The sequence below is a fragment of the Mauremys reevesii genome, linkage group 1, assembly GCF_016161935.1.
Source record: "Mauremys reevesii isolate NIE-2019 linkage group 1, ASM1616193v1, whole genome shotgun sequence".
Taxonomy (NCBI): Eukaryota; Metazoa; Chordata; order Testudines; family Geoemydidae; genus Mauremys; species Mauremys reevesii.
The window spans coordinates 250,163,430-250,185,797 of record NC_052623.1 but is presented as its reverse complement, the minus strand read 5'-3'; the positions used below and the strand labels follow the sequence as shown (position 1 = coordinate 250,185,797).

General features: G+C 39.4%; 1 protein-coding gene across 5 annotated transcripts in view; it reads right to left on the bottom strand.

Annotated features, from left to right (window-relative positions):
• The window catches only part of DCP1B (decapping mRNA 1B), a 126,005-nt gene that overhangs the window by 73,680 nt on the left and 29,957 nt on the right, over positions 1-22,368 (bottom strand). For 3 of the 5 annotated variants that reach the window (XM_039546186.1, XM_039546236.1, XM_039546178.1), the window contains exon 3: positions 17,238-17,363. In XM_039546186.1, the coding sequence (XP_039402120.1) occupies positions 17,238-17,287 (50 nt within the window). In that variant the 5' untranslated portion in view covers positions 17,288-17,363. Of the gene's footprint in view, positions 1-17,237; positions 17,364-22,368 lie in introns of those variants that run through there. The other 2 variants (XM_039546218.1, XM_039546198.1) reach the window with 2 other exon arrangements.

Below are 22,368 nucleotides of genomic sequence, written 5' to 3'. Positions count from 1 at the left end.
GTTTATTCAGTAGAAGCAAACATAAAGTGAACCTTTCAGTTTTTTTAAAAAAGAGCCTTTTCCTTTTTTATGCACCTCTGCATTTCCTACTTCCAGAATATTACAGAAAGACTATTCGCATGGCATCTCATGGCAGAGGTTTATTTTCATGAGATTTCCAGTTCAAAAGTACAGACTAAAAGAGTTTGGATAAGCATCCAAACTTCTGGATAATTATTCAAACCAAACCTTTTAAGGTTCTCCCACTCTTTTTACTATCAGTAGCTATGATATTCCCATGCTGACTACGGGGGAAAAACAAATATCAGCAAAAGTACATTTATATTGATTTATCTTCCCTCTTGTTTTCGAATTTAGTAAAGACTTACTACTAATATTGCATTACATAAAGATTCCCAGGAGCTACCAAGGCTAATAAGACTGGGTCTCATTGTATGCTGTCTGTCAAATTGTACTCACTTTACAATAGAAAGCAGGGGCCGATTTAAGGGTCCGCACGTGGTCAGCAAATATGCAGCATGGGGCCTGATGGTCACATCACCATAGGCATTTTTAAAGATTAAAAAAAAAAATAGGCCCAAACAACAGTGGAATTTCACCTAGTTGTGTAATTCCAATTATTGGAACCTCTGACCACAGTGATACCATACTTTTCCTCATCAAATTGTTTTATGATGATGTCCAGTTTCAACTTTGCTCTCTCATCTTTCTCAACTGCATGCAGAGCAAGGTCACTCAGCTATGTTTGCTACAGTGTTGAATGCATGTAGTTTTTGACACATCTTAGTGTGCTCATGGTGCACTTGGCACTAGCCACTCTAGTTGGTATGGTGAGAAAAAGTCAACACAACATTTCATTTCTGTTAAAAAATCAAGAAAACTTGACACACTGAAATTCAAATAGCTCTGGACTTCAAGTGCCAAAATGAACACCTCTGTTTCCTTTGTAAAATAATATACTTATTGAAAGATATAATCTTGTGAACACCAAATCTAAAGAAAAATATGAGTATTTTACCATGAGTTTAAGAACTTTCTCCTTTGACTCCTCTAAATCTATATATTGAAGTCGCCTGCAATGGAGGAAACCAAACAGAGTAGCTAGCTCTTGAAATCCCTCACATTGAGATTTTAGTTACTCAATCATATTGTTTAAGACTTCAAAATATTTCCTTTGATGATTATCCTTTGTTTCTAACATAGAATCATGTGGAAATTCATCATCTATGCAGCATATACATCTCTTTATGTGGCTTAGATAGATTGCATTTTCAAAACCCATTGGTTCCCACCTGTTCTGAGATGCTTTTATAATTTTCTCATACTTTTCTTCAGATCTAAGTTTGCAGAACTCATTCACTGTGCTCTCAAATGTCCAGAGGACTTGGAACAGGTCAATTTTCTTTGATTGAAGGATTCCATAGACTGCAGCCATGATAACTAAGATCCTATGCCACCATAACAGATTAAGGTAGAACATTCAAGCCATCAAGGACAGGTTGCTTTTTACTCGATGTATGTCCTCATTACTCCTGCATTCAGCTACAGTTTCATCTTCTAGGCATTCAAATATGCTGTGAAAATTTACTATTGTTCTCTCAGTTGCTTTCATTCAAGCTGCCCATCTAGTACGATTGCCAACCCTCCAGGATTGGCCTGGAGTCTCCCAGTATCAGCATCAATCTCCCAGTGACTATTGAAAGCAGTCCAGAAGATTTTAATAGGCTATTTTAAGAAAATGACATTACATCATGTTGGGGAAAAAAATCTCCCAGAATAGCTTAAATCAGAGTTGGCAACCCTACCATCTAGTCTTGAAGCATACCGTTAGATGTAAAGGTCTCCTTCGTTCTTCAGAAGCCTGTTCAATTTCACCCACTGCATCAATCTTTTTAACTTCTTCTGGGGCTTGAAGTACATCATCAAGTCCCTCTTCCCTTTGCAAAACTGTACTCTCTTGAGCAAGAGTTTGAAGTTAAAGATTATCTTTGGACATAATCATTAATTTTTCCCACTAATCATTAGAGTCTGTGAAATATTTATGTATTTCCTGCAAAGCACTGAAGAAAGCCATCAGGTCTGCACTGGCCTTATTTTCAGCAGCATGCACCAAAATTAGGTAAATTTGATGTGCTGGGCAACAGATGTATATGGTGCATACATTTGGTCTCCCTTGCCTGAATGATATTCTGTCATTTTTAGTTACAGTCCTTCATGCGTTCCAGCCATAACACTGGCCCCATCATATCCCTGTCCAGACATGAATTTGGGGTCAATCTATAATTGCAGGATAAAACATTAGTTAACTGGTCACACAGGGATGCAGCATCTGACTCATTTACTGCCCAAATCATACAAAATGCTCTTTTATATCTACTTTTCCTTTTATATGATGCTTATTAACAAAGTGAAAATTGCCATTTGATCAACATAGCTAATATCCATAGTTGCATCTTCAATTACAGTAAAAAACTTAGTTTCTGTGCAGCTATTAAGTATGCCCCTCCTGGTTTCTGATGCTAAAAGATTTATAAGTTCATCAGTAATTGTCTTGCTCAAGTATTTGATTCTCTTGGTGTCACCAATATGTTGAGCAAATGTTGTATTATGTCTGGCAAGTAGCTTACTGATGCTCAAGCAAATACCATAATTGTTGATCTCCAGCACTTCATGGTGGCCATGGAAGGGGAGACCTAAACTAGCTAAAGTTTTGACTGTGACAAACAATATTTTTATGTCTTCTTGCCATTTCCTAATATTTCAGATGCTTGTTTATCAAAACATACATTGATACTATGGCTCTTCGCAAACTGTAGAGCTGCCACATGTGACTGCACATGTTGTTTGCTTCTTCTATGAACAGACGTTGACTTTAGCATAATCGTCCAATCACTGTTAACCATGTTGATTTTCGAGTTTCTGTATCCCCGAACAGTCAACAAATGTGACAATATGCATAAACTGAAAGATATGAGTATGCTAAGCCACTTAACATGCAAATCTTCATGTGGTGCATTTTCCATTCTGTAAAATGAAGATGAAAAATGAAAGTTTGTAGGACAAAAAGGAAACTGTCCATTTGGCCTATCACTTTCAGTGACCTGTCAGGGACCAAGCTGTTCAAGCATACACAATTGCTCAGGTGATAAAATTGAATCCTGAAAGTGACTTTTATCATATGGGAATGTCAAACCCATTTCAGCAGGAAGACTGCTTTGATTTGCTTCATTGTTGACCTGTTCATGGACAGGGCCTTTGGTTTTGTTCCTTTCAAGTTCATCTACGGGACCTTTGGAAACAAATTACATTTCCCAACAGTGGCCCCTTCAGCACCAGAGAATTCCCAGTGGCTGTGACCGCTGTAGGATGGGGTAGGAAACTTCTGTTACTACTAGACACTGCTGAGCATGCTCAAATGCGGTGGGCCTTTGCAAAGGCATTGCAGGATTATAAAAATTGTGGCTGGTGGCCAATAACAGTGTTAGACACATGCAACCCATGCAATTGCATCAGCCCTCAGGAAGCGAAAGGTCCTCTTGCCATGGTGACTGACTCAGTTACTTGTGAGGGTGGGGCCCCGGAATCGAGTGCGCAGGAGGGGAGGAGAAATAGCTGGTGCAGCTGCTAAGGGGCCTACGTGTTTAGAGGGCCCCTGCAAACTGAGGGCTGCTCAGCCATGCAACATATGCCCAGTACAGGCTGCTGCCATTGTCTGTGACCTGCTAGAACCTCTAGGGAAAGGAATGCATTGGTCCCCACTGCCCACATTCTAATTTTCCTGGGGAGTAGGCCTCCAAAATGGTGGCTCTTCCATGAATTCTGATTAGTGGGACTGCCAATGGCAGAGCCTCCCCTCCCACTGGCAGGGAAAATTCAAATAGGGGCAGTAGGAACCAGCTTGCAACTCTTCCTAGAGGCTCTGACTATAACTTTGGTGGCAGAAGCAGTGGTAATTTATGACTTTAGCTCTGATGACAGCAGTTCTGGCTTTGGCGGAAGCAGTACTGAGGGCTCTAATGGTAGCAGCACTTGTGCAGGGCTCAGGTCAGGGGAAGCAGACAGCACAGCATGGAGCTGGGTGGGGGCAGATGGGGTAGCAAAGCAGGGGTGGAGAGGCAGGGATGAGTATGGGAGGTGAGGGAAATGAGAGTTTATTTGAATATGGGACGTGTGATGTCATGTGGAGGATAGAAACCTGCCCATCATTTTGTTCCTCTATCACCAGCAGATGGGAGAAGGAGATGGGGGGAGGGATATTGGGGTGGGGTGTCTGTCAGCATTTGCTGACTTTGCTGGCTGTTAATTCTGCCACTGAGAAAGTCCACTGTGGAGTTGCCCAATGTGGAAAGGCTTCTGCATATTTAAGCATAAGCCACACATCAGTGCGTGTGATCACAGGGATAAGGTTGAAAGGAGCCAACAAGAGTATGTAATGGGCTAGAAAAGCTATTTAGGAAAGGGAAATAAGAGGCAAGGCACACACGCATTTATTTCTTTATTCTATATTTTTAAGACAGGTTTGGTACTCCAGATATGTGCAAGCTGTTATGCAAATATCTGAAGAGCCATACTTGTGTTTGTGAAATATAGGGAAATAAGCATTACTTCAATGCTTGATCAGTTCACTTCTCTTGCCCCTTCTATTTGTCTTTAAAAAAAAACAAAGAAAAAGATTCTGAAAGCAAAAATGTATGCTCTTGGAACATTAGATTTCACCGTTTAAGTTCACAAAAGTCAGGGTACTCAAAAGTTTTGTCTCTCAGAAATAATATCTTAACCACATGCATGCAAACACACACACATCGTCTATACAGAGAAATTCAGAATATAGAGTTATACAAACTATTGCACATGCACAAGAGTGCCCAGTTACAGTTGCTGCAGCAAAAGTAACTGAGTTTCTTGAACTTGTACATTTAAATTCTCAGCCATAACAATCTATTAACATTATTTGTTGCACTGAATATTAAATTGATTAAAAGTTTTTAGCCTTGCAAAAATATAAAACAGTAACAGGATATAAACTAGTGAAAAACAAAATTCTCAGTATTCTCACTGTGTACTATCCACCTGTACAAATACATGGTGGGGAACATTTCCTGCTTTACTAATGAGCAGTGTGTTACTTTTTCAAGGTAAGACATTGCATAACGGCACTGTTAAAAAGCAGAACATTTGATCATCCTATTAAAGGACAGAAGAAAACAGTGGCTTACTGAAAAATAAAGTTAAATAATTGGTTCACCCAAAGGAGGAGTTCAGATGCATACAGGTGTTTGGTCTCCCAGTAAAGCTTCTGATCTTTTACAGCTGATAGTTTACATCTTCAGAAATATTTTTAAAACCTTTTTATTTTCATTTCAGAATAGTTTCTCTCCCAAACTACAAATCCTACTTTTTACTTTTAATGCACTGATCTATGGTAGCTCCTTTCAAAAGCAGGCAACTGGATCTGCTGGTGATATAACTAGTATCAGATAGGATACAACAACAGAAGTAAAAGCATTCAGATTTATTTAATTACTTTAAAATAATGGATTGGTTTTTATAAACTAACATTATAAACACCAGGGCAATCTTTCTCCCATTGAAGTGGGCAATTTTGCCATGCCCTCCATTGGGAGCCACAGCTGGGCTTTACTTAAGTAAACAAGGAACAGAAGGATACATTTTGATTAGGAACTGCCAAGTTGTGCTAGCTGCATACAAGTGATTGTCAGATTTAAGATCACTCTGTAAGGGCCTGATTTTGCAAACTGATTTTTGGGTATAGATCCTTAGAATGGAATTCCATTAACTTTCATTGGATTCAGAGTAGGGGTCTGTGTGTATGGATTTGTTTCCAGATCAGACACTTTATTGTTAATTTGGGCTTTCTGCTCAATCTTTCTATTCCAAAAGTACTGAGAATAAATCATCATCAACAAAATAAGACATCCCAGTCGCACTAATCAAACAAGAAGATCCTGTTATCTCATGCTTAATCTGTCAATCTAATTTTCCATTAGGGTTCTAGAGATGAGCTGGAATTTCAAATTCTCTTGCTGATGCATGCCTTCTATTATAATTACATACAAAAAACTACATTAAAAGAACATTCATGTTGCAAACCAAGCACTCAAAAGTTAGAAAATGCTACAACTAAGGCTGTCCAGGCAACCTTACTTTGGCTCTCTTATGCATATGCTACTCCTGAGGGACTTATGTGCCAAAAAATTAAACATTCTGCACACAATATTTTCAAATTCTGCATATTTTATTTGTCAAAATAACACAATATAATCACACCAGTTTCAATTATTTTCAGTCATTTATTTCAAAATACCTGTCAGCAAGTATGTCTGTAACAATACAGACAACAAAAAAGATTCAGGAAATGTTTTTTGACAAAAAGATTCCTTACTAGGCATATTAATACATAACTCAGAGTAATAATTCATTTAAACTACAATACAGAACTGTATTTCCTGCCCCCCTCAGAAGCAGTGCAGAGGCTTGGGGGAGTCAGGGGTAAAGGAGGAGCTGAGGGAGAGGGAAATAATTGCTGTGAATGAGCCTGGATGTGAACTTGGAGGGTTGTTGGGTATGGGTGGGAAAATATGGAACAGATTTTTTTGAGGGGTGAGGAGGGATTGTTAAGGAGCTTCCCCTATGCAGACCCTGGCAGACCCCTAGCCTCTCCCATTCAGTCAGGCACATCTTCCCCTGTCCCCATGTGGCCCTGCACCCCCTTCCCCTGTCCCCATTTGTCTCAGTGCTCCCACTTAGCCACCCCCTATCCCTGTGTGACCCTGCACCCATCCCCACGTGGCCCCGCAGCTTCCTCCCCCCTCCATGGCCCTGCGCCTCCACTCCCATTCAGCACCTGCCCTAGTCTGTCCTCCCCCATTAGCCCTTATGAACCCCTGTCTGACCCCGCGGCAGCCCCATACAGTCTCCCCATAGCCGCTGTCTCCTGACCTGGCCCAACAAGCACTGTGAAGAAGGTAGGCTTTTTTTCTTCCCTAGCTGGCAGGAAGCTGCTGCTCTGTTCTAGTGCCACAGTGTCCTCTGATGGGCAAAAGGCAGAACTGCAGCAACTTTCCAGCAGAAGCTTTTTTTCTGCGCAAAAAAATAAAAATATGCATGGCTCATTAATTAGGCATATGCGCAGTGGCGCAGAATTCCCCCAGGAGTAATATGCATTATGATTTAGTCTTTAATTACATGATCACATACTATATTTTCCACAGGACTCCTGCCTCATTCTGTGCACAGGATGGATGATGCTCACTGAACGAACAGCTTTATTTACTGTGCACCATTTGAACTCTGCTTTTAAATACTGAATTATTGATATCCTCATGGGCTTTTCTATGGTGTTCATCACTGTAGCGTCTAAGTGCTTCGCAAACGTTAGTGAATTTATGTTCACAATACCCCTCTGAGATCAAGGAGTATTGTTATGCCCATTTTACAGCTGGGGAGCTGCAAAATAAAAGCATTAGTGTCAAAAGTGTATATTAATTTTGGGTGCCTAATTTGAGATACTTATGGCCTGATTTTTCAAGCAATGGTATTGGTTCACAGCACAGCTCTCATTGACTTCAGTTGCAGCTCTGAGTACTCAACACTTCTGCAAATCAGATCCCAATTGCCTCAACTTGGGCACCCAGAAAATGAAGAACACACAGTTGGTGGCTATCTGTGAAAAGTTTGGATTTAGTGACTTGTCCAGCATCACACACAAAAATAAAGTATTAATCCCATTGTACAAGGCACTGGTAAGACCTCATTTGGACTATTGGTAATCTATGTTCAAGAAAGATGGATTTAAACTGGAATAGGTGCAGAGAAGAGCTAGTAGGATGATCAGGGGAATTGAGGGTTTATCCTGGAGAGGAGAGTAGAAGAATTTGGTTTATTTAGTTGATCAAAAAGTAAGATGGGTGGGATCTGATTGCTCTCCATAAATACATTATGGGGGGAAATACCAGGAAGAGTAAAGAGCTATTTAAACTAAAGGGCAATGTTGACCCAATAATAAATGTATATAAATTGGCCATGAACAAATGCCAGTTGGAAATTAGAAGATGGTTTCTAACCATCAGAGGGGTGTGGTTCTGGAACCGCCTCCCAATAGGAGTTGTGGGGGCAAATAACTTAATTAGTTTTAAGAGAGAGCTGGACAAATTTATGAGTGCAATTGTACCACACGGTTGTTGTGGTGGTAGGGGGAAGGGCTCAATAGTCTTGGGGCTCACTTCAAGTTTATGTCCTATGTTCCTAAAGCTCATGCTTCAGGGTTTCAGCTAATCACTGGCAGAGGTCAGGAAGGGATTTCCTCCCCTCCCCCAAGTGTAGTCTGAGAGAGGTTTTTATCTCCTTTCACTGGAGCATCGGGACATGGCCATCGCTGGAGATGAGACATTAGGGAGGGGGCAGGGCTCTGGGGTGGCACTAAGCATTCTCTCTCTGAGGTGCATGGCTGGTTGGTTCTTGCTCACATGCTCAGGATCTAACTGATTGCCATATGGGGATCAGGAAGGAATTTTCCTCAAGGTCAGATTGGCAGTGGCCTTGGGATTTTTTTGCCTTCCTCTTTATCATCCAGGTGCAAGTCACTTGCCAGAATTATCTGGGTATATCTCATTTAATCATTTCCCTGCCATAGCAAGGGCTTTAGGCACCGGTACTTCCTGGTCCCTCCTATTCTCTGTCTGTGGCACATAATAGTCTAGTCTCCTGTGGATTGTAGTACTTTGGTCTCATTTCGATTGTTGGGTACGTGTGTGAGTGCTGGGTGGTGTTGGTGGCCTGTGCTGCACAGGAGATCAGTCTAGATGATCTAGTGGTCCCTTCTGGCCTTAAATTCTCTAACTGTATGACACTGGAAATCTGTTTACTGGCAGATGTTGCCTCTCTAATCCTGGGAACTGAGGCCTACTCTTAGTAGCTTTCACCCACCCTACCATTTCATAGTTATCCAAGCATTTGGCCCAGATCAGCAAATTAATTAAGAGCAGCTTGGCTGAAGCTCAGTCTGAGAGAAACTGAGGTGATGCTGCTGGGAAGAGAGAAGCAATTTGAAGAACTTCCCTGAATTGAGGGCAGCTGCCCTAAAATTGTTAAGAAGGTCTTCACTCTTGGTGTTCTCTTACTCTCTTTATTATGCCCAAATAATAACCATCGCTGTAAAAAACGACCTTTTCCATCTCTGGCTGGCAAGAAGACTGCATCTCTCCCTGCCAGATTCAAACTTAGTTTTAGTGAGCTACACATATGCGATCTTCAGGCTTCATTACTGTAGTTTTATGTACCTGTGTACAAAATCACCCTCTTAAAAAAATAAACCTATAGTTGGTTCAAAACATAGTAGTCTGTCTGCTCTGCAACACAGGCCACTGAGAGCCATTACTCTAATGCTCTGCAATCTCCTTTATGGGGCCAGATTCTTTGGGGAGCCAAAGAAGAGTGCAGAGCAGAGGAAGAGAAATCTGTATATACTTCATAATTTTCTGAGATGCTTAAATATCTTGGTGATGGACATGGCGTAAGAATCTATGTATAGACAAAGATGGAGGTTAGAAAAGTACATAATATTTTGTGTGAAGCTTCAAATGTAGTTTCCTCTGTTAATTTATGTTTCAATAATAAAATCACTCTGAACTTATGAACCACGTTCCCCCCACCCGGCTGGGAATCTATCAGCCTCCACAGTGTCTCACAGGTGGAGAGGAAGGACATCTAGGCATGTCAGTGCAAACATACTTATTTACTGTGTCTGCTGGCTGGGAAGTCAAGGGTGAAAGCCCAACAGTTTGGATAAGTGAAGACGGATCCTAAAAACAAACTTACGAGGAAAAAATTGTCCTTCCTTTTTTAAGGTACTTTAACTTTGACCTAACACTGGGAAAGTTATGGTACCTTAGATAGTGGTAAGTATTGAGAAAGCACAGGATAAATAAAATATCTTGCTCCTTTATTATTTTTCTTGGTTTTTTTTTTTGTTTGTTTTTTTACAACTGTTACCAGTTATTCAAATACAGTAAACTTTAAGGTATTCTTTGACTTAACCCTTGGGACTCCTGCAATTTCAAAACTTAGGTGATTGGGAGGATGTGTACTCTGTAATGTCCAAAAGCATTAAGATCTTATGGTCCTTGATCCTTCACTGATTTAAGAAGATGGTTGTCACTTGGGTATTCAGGATGGCCACTTGCTTTTTTACCTCCTTCCTCATTGTCATGGTTGATCTGACAGTAAATGACTCAATAGCTCCTTCCTCCTTCTTTGTGGGCCCTAATGAATTAGTGGCCATGTTTTGACCCAATGCATAAATGACCACCCAAGTGTATTCTGGTTTGCGAGTCAATTCATGTGCAGATTATTCTTTCACAGAGAAGGATAAATCTATTTAGGGATAGAGGTGCAGAAGTTCTTTGTCAGGAGGCAGGGGCGGCTCCAGACCCCAGCACGCCAAGCGCGTGCTTGGGGCGGCATGCCGCGGGGGGCGCTCTGCCGGTCACCGGGAGGGCGGCCGGCGGCTCCGGTGGACCTCCCGCAGGCGTGCTTGTGGAGGGTCCGGTGGAGCCACGTGGCTTCGGTGGAGCCGCGGGGGACCAGTGGACCCTCCGCAGGCACACCTGCAGGAGGTCCACAGGGGCCGCGGGACCGGCGACCGGCAGAGCGCCTCCCGCGGCATGCCGCCCTGCTTGGGGCGGTGAAATGTCTAGAGCCGCCCCTGTCAGGAGGTCTGTGTCACCATGCACAAATGTGCAGATAGATGATGTCCTTGGCTCCTAGGCTTAATGACAAGAATACCCTCTGTAGGTTCTTCTCCAGGAAGGCTTCTGCAGCTGGTCGTAAAATGGCAGGTTGGGATTGAAAAGATGTGCTTAATTCTCACACTACTGCATGCATGTTTTCTGATGGGAGCTGACATAGAGAACCCTGACAGGATTTGGCCTGAGAGTCACTCATGTTGCATTTTATGTTCCCTACTATCCAGTTCCATTATTTCATAATGAAGGATGTTATGGGCCACAATAGTTATGCCCAGTTACACAGGGCTGAATTTGGCTCTCTTGATATTAGAGCACGCTACGAAAATGATCTAGAAATATTTACTGTTTCAAGTTACCAAACTTGTTTTACCCAAGGCAAAATTAGGGGCTACTTGCATTACTAAATAATTGTTGAGTCAGAGCCTGTTGCAATAAAAAAACCTGATGAGTTCGTTGTGTTTTTGTGTGTTCTGATGTGAATTAAACCAATGCATTATGTCTTTTTTTGTGTGTTCCTAGGGATGCACTATTTTTATGCAGAACTTGCAAAAGCAGACACAGTTCACTGATGTTTATTAGCGACCTTGTCTTGTCCTCTGAATTATGGGCAGTCTGCTTTGAACATGGGGAAATGCTACTAACAGTCATGATGTGGGTGTTTAGATTTTTTTTGTAGTTGTTTAACCTCTGCAAGGCCCTTCTACAGTTTTAGATTTGAAAAGAGGGAAACTGAATTATGGGTGATTAAAGCTGAAATATTTATAGAAGCAGTTTTTGATTTTAAAAATAGCATTTGTGCCTGAGAAGATCATATGTGCTACTTCAATATGAAAAACAAAACCAGATTTTAGTGGATTTTATTAATAGCAACTGCATGAAATTTGATAATATTATATCATTTTAAAAGTATTTCCCCCTAGTTTGGCATTTAGAGTGCTGCCTCATTAAAGTATAATACTCTATGATTTTTAAAACATCACAAAATAGGTCATAACAAAATATTTGATTTTTTATCTTTTTTTCTAAATATTATAAAGCCAAGCAATGTGATCATTTTTGTAAAAGAGAGAGGTATACAGGAGCCAACTAGGGTGACCAGATGTCCTGATTTGATAGGGACAGTCCCGGTATTTGGGGCTTTATCTTACATAGATGCCTAATACCCCTCCACCCCCTGTCCTGATTTTTCACACTTGCTGTCTGGTCACCCTAGGGCCAACAGCAAATAAAAGAAAAAGCATCTCTGATAAAACAGAGCTTTCAAAACAAAACGAGAGGCATGTGATGGTAGCATTAGCAGTTTGATCAATATAAGGAGGTGAGGTTCAGCCTCTACCAGCAACAAAGTGTTGTAAATTATGAACAAGGCATACACTACTTACAGAACAAAACTTAAGACTTAGTTCTTTAGGAGTTAAAAGTTTCCACAATAACCTAAAATAGAAGCATGTAAGGGACTTAAAAATCCCTCCATGCTATTGCAAAATCTAGCATACGACCCAATGCTACAGTCCTTATTCAGACAAAACTTCCACTGGAGTTAATGGGAGTTTTACTGGAATAAGTATTAAGCTATGCAGTATTTAGCCCAGGGCTATTTTAAGATGCAGGGAGCTATTAATGCAGCAGCCCCCATTGGCCTGGAGCAGTGATCTGCGGCCAGTGGGAGCCATGATTGGCCGGACCTGTGGACAGGGCAGGTAAACACACCGGCCCAGCCCGTCAGGGACTTTCCCTACACAAGCGGCAACCCCTGTTTGAGAAACCCTGCATTATGCAAATAAGGTGAACAGGACTTGACTCATAATGTATTAAATATTATGATCTCCCAGTAGCAAGATCGTAGTTAAGATTGCATCAGAATTTTTTGTTTTACATGGTCTGTACCTCAGTGTCTCACCTTTTTTTGGAACCCTTTTTTGTAAATATGCCATGGAGAATTTGAACCAAATTTTAGCCACTAGTGAATATGAGTGTGGAATCATTTCCAACATGCATTTTGTGTTTGCATGTTGTTTTTAGGAAATGTGGTGAAAATGTAACTCCAGATAAGCCTGGGTGCACCTTTGCTGCTCACTGCTGCTGCCTGAGCAGTAACATTGTGACATTAGAGGTAAAATCAGCCACTCATCACTCAGTCCTTCCAGTTCATTTGCATACTTGAAGAGAGTCACTGTTATCCTGGTTTTCATAGCAATGACTGCCTTTGATAACTGATTTATCTCAGGCTACCATAACATTATTGCAAAGAAAGTCACAGGAAGAACTGTAATCAGAGCACAAACTCCTGCTGTGCTCCTTTGGGTTTGTATTGTATTAAGTTACACTATTTCTTTTCAAAGGGTAATTGTTCATTATTTCCTCAAAAAGGGTTACATGAAAATAAGATACAAAATTCCAGCTCCTTTTTCATGTGTGTTGTTTATATGCTTCTTGCAAATTGGGGGCTCTGGCTCTCTAAATATTTACCTTTAAAAAAAAATTGGGAAATTATAGATATGGGACCCTACTCCATTTTCTGTTAGACAATTTTAAAAAGTAATTTAAACGTTGCTGTAAAACATATCTATTTTTTTCAATACTGTGGAGCTTGACATGACATTAAAACTCCCCCCCCCCAAAACACAGAGAGAGACACTGAATTCATGCTGTCTTGTTTATAGGATACATCAACATTCTATGAACAATACTGATGCAATTTAATTAACAATGTCATATAAAACATAATCATTGCTGTACAATGTAGTTTTATGGCATATATAAGATTTTCTTTCTATTAAAAAAATAAGGAAATTCTCAAATAAACTTGGTTTAACGTTAGTTAAGGTTGCTGTTATCAATAAACTAAACCATAAAAATGTAGGAAATACAAAGTTAAGGATTAAAAAAGATTAAAAGGAAACAAAGTCAAGTAATCTCAAATTAAGAAATATGAAAATGAACATTGCTCATTCAACTTTAATTTGGCTCCCATGTGTGTATGCATTATGATACAGTCTTTAATTACACCCAGAAATTATCACCTATGAAAAGTTTGATTTAAGTGACTTGTCCAGCATCACAAAGGAGCTTGGAGGCAGAGGTTGGGATAGACTCCAAGTTCCCAGGATAGCAGTAATTAAAGACTATATCGTAATGCATATTTATAAGTGGGCTGAATTAAAGTTGCATGAGAAAACATTCATTCTGGCATGTCCTAAGTTCTGAGTTCTTGATTTTTCGAACTTTTAATCATATTTAATCCTTAACTTTGTATTATCTATTTTATGATTTAGTTTGTTGATGAGAGCAAACTTAACTAACCTAAAACCAAGTGTTTTGTTTGTGAATTATATCTAGAGGATGAGCTATGAAAGTGAAAGTCAAGAGAGACATTCTGGTTATAATAAGGAGGTTCTTTTCCTTTCCTGTAGCATATAATTATTGGTATAGTGTAATCAATATATTTACTGTGTCTCAATAGCATAAGCTGTAGCCAAGTCTGAGTACTGAACTCAGTACCATACTCCCTCCCTGTGCTGTTAGAGCATCTGGCAACTGGTGGGCTTGTGAGGAAAAGGGAATGTCTTGTGTTGTTCTTTTAAGGGAAATTGGTGATGTAGTGTGGGGAAGCTTCTTCACTACACAGAAACAAACATGCCACAGTGGTTAATTGAAAGAATCATCCTGTGTGTTCTTTTAAAAATGATAGCTTGTGGGGGACAGATCTGGTGACTTTGGTGTGTTAGTGCACTACCCTTTCACTGTCAGAGATGTCAGGTCAAATTCTGGCTTAGAGCACACATGGAAAAAAATAGTGCCCTGAGGACACTATCTGTATGTCCATGTACAGTTTTGCATAATTGACTGTATTTATGTTTTAAGAAGGGGGACTAAGCCCCTTCTCCCCAAATATTTGGAATTTTTTTTAATGTTAATATACCTTTCCTAGATAGAGTTTGGGAAACAGTGTTAATTTGAACATTGTGGATACTGTCACTTCTCTGAACTAATCCATATTGCTGCCTCAAGTTTCCCCAGAATGACAAATCTGCTTGGCTTTGCAGTCCTCTCACCCGAAGAATGTGTAAGGCAGCACACTTGATTAGTCAAGAGAAGGCAGTGTGCATCCATTAATATAGGAAATGTCACATCAGACTCTCTGTTTCCACCAGCCTGGAAATGATGGGCTGTACTCTTTTCACATGACTGATGGGTAACAGTAAACAATTTGAGGTACTATTGTTAGTTACCTTTTACTCCTGGGCTGACTCTTGGTTTTCCTTGCTGTAGTTCAAAGCTTCTAGTAATTGCTTGGTTTACCGTAGTATCCTGACTGGAGCTCTTGGAAAATAATCAAAGTCAGTCCTAGTTATTAATTTAACAAAACTTTAAAGGAATGTTTAGGATGATGAAGGAAATGGTGAAGACACCTGAGTAGTTGGCACTCTTCCCTCTGAACCAATGACCCAGTATACTGCTGGGTTTCATTGTGCTGCTGTATAATCTTTTGACTGTGATATAAATTTGAGGGACTGACAATTTGTGATCATTATAGACCCCTTAGGACGTTTTACTGTAGTAGGGTTGCTAATGCTAAACCTGTCCCCAAATTCCAGTGCAGGCATTTACATTCTGCCTAAATTCTTAGAGTAGCTACAATCTGATATGGTATTCCTTACTTCTTATTGCAAACTGTTCTGTGATCTTATTGCGTTCTGTTAAACAATTGCTGTCCTTTAACCCAAAAGGCAGCTGTATGTCAGTGAAAGGTTAAATGATTCCTGTAATAGGTTTTGGGATGCTTTGAAACCTTTTGGGATGCAAAGCACTGCATACATATAAGATGATGATTATATCATTATTCTGTAGATGCTATTGCATGCTATGGAAACTTCATTATAGTAGACCTAGGAACTCAGAGCATGGAGATGGATAGTGCAAAAACATCAGGTTGCAGTTGCTGTTACTTTGCCATGTGGCAAGAGTGGAATTCATCAGTTCCAGATTGCTGAAAATTAAGATGTAGATGCATTACTAATGGTCTGATTCTGTTCCCACTGAAGTCTATGGGCCTAATTCTGATTTCCTTGTAGGAGTATAAATCATATAATGCTTGCGTGAGATCAGAATCAGGCCCAATAACACTAGTAGAAGCAAGGCCATTACAAACAACCAAATATATTCTTGTTTTTAAAAATTCCATTTGAAAGTTATACACTTGCCAGACATGCAGAGTAAATGTGAACAATGATTGGTATTTCCCAATAAAAGACTTATACAGTAATTTAATTAAACATATTTACACCATATGCACTTTCTGGAAGTAAGTTCATGCATGCTGTGGCTTTGAGCTAAGGATCCATTTTGACCACCAGCCCACTTCCAATCCACCATATGCCAGGAATTCTCAAACAAGGGGTCGGGACCTCTCAGGCGGTTGTGAGGCTATTACATGGAGGAGGGGAGTGGTTGTGAGTTGTCAGCCTCCACTCCAAACCCCACTTTGTATCCAGCATTTATAATGGTGTTAAATATATAAAAAAGTGTTTTTAATTTATAAGGAGGGGTCACACTCAGAGGCTTGCTATGTGAAAGGGGTAACCAGTACAAAAGTTTAAGAACCACTGCCATATACCATTCATCCACTGTATAATCAATCTTCTATCTTTGTTATTTTGTTCTCATGTATATTGCTTTGATACTTTATGTCAGTTAGTCTGCAAATGTCTAGTTTAAAAATAAACATAGGATTTTAGAAGGATTTTTGATAAACTAGAGGCACACAGAAAGAAGAATAGTTTATATATGGTTATAAAGCTATTTCTGTAGAGCTATTTCTGGTAAACTGGAACTATTTGATAACCTAGAGTAGCATAAAAAAGAAAAATTATTTAAGCATAGATATAGAGCTATTTCTGGAGACAGCTGGGGTTGATCTTACTGGCATCATGTGGGTTTCACTGAATAGCTTTGCATAGAACATTCTTATCAGGGATATAGAAGATGATATGTTATTGTTTTTTCCTTGACCTTCTTCAGTTATTATAGGAACAGACTTGGGTTCTTCTTTCTTATATTAACCTGCCTTTCAATTCTAGACATTGGTAAGGCTGCAAAGCAGCACTACGGTACCGTACAGCTAAATACAGATGTTGAAAGTGTGATATCTGGCATCCTGTCAGTCAGTCCCTTGGGCAAAAGTCTGTGTTTGAACAATAGTCATGCGTCTTATTTGTAAAGCCAGGTACTTCTCTTGCATTCCATGCACTGTATATTTGTTCTGTTATATACTGAAGAAACTCCACTGTTGTGCTTTCTGATAAATGTTCCTTCCCCAGGCTGCAGTGAAAACCAGCAGCACCCATTGTGCATTATAGCAACTGCCAAGAGCATTGCCAACTTAAGTGGCAGGTAATCAGGATTTGAGGAGCATAGTAATGGCTATTATTTAGAAATCATTCATTTTCAGCACTCTTAAGCTTCACCAACCTGGAACAGATAGGTTGCACTTTTCCTTTTGGATTGACAGGCAGCAACATTCAATACAAGCCTTCAGAATTTTGGTGCCTTCCTCTGCTTTGGTCTCTTACTCCTCCCAGTCTTCATGCTTAGCTTCTGTAGGGGACACAGCAAAAGGGTTCAGCAGTTGCAAAAATCAAAGACCCACCAATGAGACTGAAGAGGGAGAACTTAATGTGGGAGACCGTTCAACAGTGATTCAATTAAACATTACAGTTGCAATGGTCAGACTCATCTTCTGCTTCTTGGACTACTATGATGCAGACAGAGGTGAATGAGATTTTGGGGTTTCCCTTGCCCAGTTCCTTAGAGGCAAGAGAAAGGTCCTTAAGAATATAGCATGTCAACAAAGCACAGTTGGAGGTGAGTAAACAATTTTCTACTTCACCTGTTGCTGGTTCAGAATCATAAGCTACCAACAGTGTCTTCAAACAGACTATGATAAATGAAATTCCAGCATCTATCCTCCTAAAAATTAAGGTGTCCTTTCCCTTCCAGTCTTGCTCCAGAAGCCTAGAAACAGTCTGATGCCTTGGTTAAGGGAGACAGCCTCAGGGACTTGGTTATGCAGAAGGCAAATCTGAAATATTCAACTTATATTAATTGCTCCCACCCCCTTCTGAAGTAGGGGAACTTCATTTTGCCTCATCCACATCATAGGTGATGACACAAGTAACCTAATGCAAAGGACATATCTTAAAGAGGAGGTAGTTATTTAGAGCTCAGAAGAACAGGAAATCAAGACTTCTGCTCTCTTCAAAACTCAGTTCCTCAGTCCTTATGTTACTTTGGACAAGTCATTTATTCTCTCAGTTTCTTAATCTGCAAGATCAGTATAATAATCATTATTATATTTTATTATTTGTATTGCTTTAATGCCCAGAGGCCCCAATCAGGATCAGGGCTCCATTATGCTGAGTGCTGTACAAACACATAAAAAGGCATAGTCTCTGCCTAGCAAATCTTAGTATAATTTAAGAAAACAGTGCAACAAGTGAGGATAACATACAATAGGAGGGAAATGGGGAGGCAGAATGAGAGTAAGAATAAAATCACACAGTTACATAGGCTAACATAGTCTCCCCTTTAACCAGTTCCTTATCCACCTTTCAGTTTTCATATTGATCCCCATCTTTTCCAAATTAGCTAATAATTCCCCATGTGGAACCGTATCGAATGCCTTACTGAAATTGAGGTAAATTAGATCCACTGTGTTTCCTTTGTCTAAAAAAATTTGTTACCTTCTCAAAGAAGGAGATCAAGTTGGTTTGGCACGATCTACTTTTTGTAAAACCATGTTGTATTTTGTCCCAATTACTATGGACCTCAATGTCCTTAACTACTTTTTCCTTAAAATTTTTTTCCAAGACCTTGCATACTACAGATGTCAAACTAACAGGCCTGTCGTTACCCGGATCACTTTTTATTCCTTTCTTAAAAATAGGAACTGTGTTAGCAATTCTCCAGTCATACGGTACAACCCCTGAGTTTACAGATTCATTAAAAATTCTTGCTAATGGGCTTGCAATTTCATGTGCCAGTTCTTTTAATATTCTTGGATGAAGACTATCTGGGCCCCCGGATTTAGTCCCATTAAGATGTTAGAGTTTGGCTTCTACCTTGGATGTGGTAGTATCTACCTCCATATCCTCATTCCCATTTGTCATCCTACCATTATCCCTAAGCTCCTCATTAGCCTCATTAAAGACTGAGGCAAAGTATTTGTTTAGATGTTGGGTCATGCCTAGATTATCCTTAACCTCCACTCCAGTGTTTAGTGGTCTCACTTTTTTCTTTGTTTTCTTCTTATTTATATGGCTAGAGAACCTTTTACTATTGGGTTTTAATTCCCTTTGCAAGGTCCAACTCTACATGGCTTTTGGCCTTTCTGACTTTATCCCTACATGTTCTGACCTTATTAAGGTAGCTTTCCTTGCTGATCACTCCCATCTTCCACTGCTTCTAGGCTTTCTGCTTTTTCTTAATCACCTCTCTGAGATGCTTGCTCATCCAGCTTGGTTTACAATTCCTGCCTATGAATTTTTTCCCCTTTTTTGGGATACAGGCTTCTGATAGTTTCTGCAACTTTGACTTGAAGTAATTCCAGGCCTCCTGCACCTTTAGATCCACAAGTTCTTCAGTCCAATCCACTTCCCTTACTAATTACCTTAATTTTTTTAAAAAGTTAGCCCTTTTGAAATTGAAAACCCTAATCACAGATCTATTTTTGTTTATCCTTCCATTTGGTTAAACTGAATTAGCTCATGATCGCTCAAACCAAGGTTGTCCCCTACAACCATTTCTTCTATGTGGTCCTCACTACTCACCAAACCCAAATCTAAAATGGCATCCCCTCTTGTTGGTTCAGCAACTACTTGATGAAGGAATCCATCAGCTATTTAGTTTGTGTTGGGAGCTTAACTTGTTCAGCTTTGCACTCACACTATTAATGAGAGGACATTGATAAACTAATATGTACTCTTGATAGTAAGTAAGCTATTAACTAGGGCTGTCAAGCAATTAAAAAAATTAATCACGATTAATCGTGCGATTAAAAACATTAATCATGATTAATCGCTCGATTAATCGTGCTGTTAAACAATAATAGAATACCATATATTTAAATATTTTTGGATGTTTTCTACATTTTCTACAGTGTCAAACTTTAGATCCTACAAGTCCAATCAGTCCTACTTCTTGTTCAGCCAATCACTCAGACAAACAGGTTTGTTTACATTTGTAGAAGATAATGCTGCCTGCTTCTTGTTTACAATGTCACCTGAATGTGAGAACAGGTGTTTGCATGGCACTGTGGTAGCTGGCACCACAAGATATTTAGCGCAGATGCGCTAAAGATTATGTCCCTTGACGCTTCAACTACCATTCCAGAGGACATGTGTCCATGCTGATGACAGGTTCTGCTCAATAATGATCCAAAGCTGTGCAGACTGACACATGTTCATTTTCATAATCTGAATCAGATGCCACCTGCAGAAGGTTTATTTTCTTTTTTAGTAGTTTGGGTTCTTTAGTTTCTGCATCAGAGTGCTGCTCTTTTAAGACTTCTAAACGCATGTTCCACACTTCATCCGTCTCATATTTTGGAAGGCACTTCAGATTCTTAAATCTTGGGTTGAATGCTGTAGCTATCTTTAGAAATTTCACATTGGTATCTTCTTTGCATTTTGTCAAATTTGTAGTGAAACTGTTCTTAAAATGAACAACATGTGCTGGGTCATCATCCGAGACTGCTATAACATGAAATATATGGCAGAATGAGGGTAAAATAAAGCAGGAGACATACAATTCTCCCCCTAGGAGTTCAGTCACAAATTTAATTAACGCATTATTTTTTTTAACAAGTGTCATCAGCATGGAAGCATATCCTCTGGAACAATGGCCGAAGCATGAAGAGGCATATGAATCTTTAGTGCATCTGGCATATAAATATTTTGCGATGCCAACTACAACAGTGTCATGGAATGCCTGTTCTCACTTTCAGGTGACATTGTAAATGTAAACAAACTTGTTTCTCTTAGCTATTGGTGGAACAAGAATTAGGACTGAGTGGACTTGTAGGCTCTAAAGTTTTACATTGTATAGTTTCTGAGCGCAGTTATGTAACAAAAAAAAAATCTACATTTGTAAGTTGCACTTTCATGATAAAGAGATTGCAGGACAGTACTTGTATGAGGTGAATTGAAAAATACTATTTCTTTTGTTTATCATTTTTACAGTGCAAATATTTGTAATAAAGAATAATATAAAGTCAGCACTGTACACTTTGTATTCTGTGATGTAACTGAAATCGATATATTTGAAAATGTAGAAAAATATCCAAAATATTTAATAAATTTAAATTGGCATTCTATTGTTTAACAGTGCGATTAATCGTGATTAATTTTTTGAGTTAATTGCATGAGTTAACTGCGATTAATTGACAGCCCTACTATTAACTTTTTAGTAGATTGGATGGATGAATAAAAAAGTCTCTTAATTTCATGGTGGATAAACTGTTTTTTCAGCTAAAATGGTAAGAAATGAAAATGGGGAAAATACAAATAAACAGTTTTGGTTGAGTGCTGTAGGGATAGTTTAAATATAGTACATCACTATTTTTTCTAGTTTCAAAATATAAAGACTTTCTAGAGAAGATGTTGCTGGAAACAATAAATATATAAAGGTCTTTTTATGGTGAGTTGATTCAAAGCCTGAGTACACCACACATTTTATCACCCTCAAATTGTAGGTGACACTCGAAACCTTTTGCTGCTGTTCCTGGCACCTAGTGTACTGCTGAAATTTTATTAACATTCCATTGAAATCAATGGTGCAAGGTGTACGTGTTCAGTAGCCTAGTTGGTGCATATTAAGAACATAAGAATGGCCATACTGGGTCAGACCAAAGGTCCATCTAGCTCAGTATCCTGTCTTCCGATAGTGGCCAATGCCAAGTTCCCCAGAGGGAATGAACAGGTAATCATCAAGTGATCCATTTCCTGTTGCTCATTCCCAGCTTCTGGCAAACAGAGGCTAGGGACACCATTCCTGCCCATCCTGGCTAATAGCCATTGATGGACCTATGAATTTATCTACTTCTTTTTTGAACCCTGTTATAGCCTTGGCCTTCACAGCATCACCTGGCAAAGAATTCCACAGGTTGACTGTGTGTTGTGTGAAGAAATACTTCCTTTTGTTTGTTTTAAACCTGGTGCCTATTAATTTCATTTCGTGACCCTTAGTTCTTGTGTTATGAAAAGGAGTAAATAACAGTTCCTTATTTACTTTCTCCACACTAGCCATGATCTTATAGACCTCAATCATATCCTCCCTTAGTCGTCTCTTTTCCAAGCTGAAAAGTCCCAGTTTTATTAATCTCTCCTCATATGGAACCCGTTTCATGCCCCTAATCATTTTTGTTGCCTTTTTCTGAACCTTTTCCAATTCCAATATATCTCTTTTGAGATGGGGTGACCACATCTGCACACAGTATTCAAGATGTGGGTATACCATGGATTTATGTAAAGGCAATATGATATTTTCTGTCTTATTATCTATATCTTTCTTAATGATTCCCAATATTCTGTTTGCTTTTTTGACT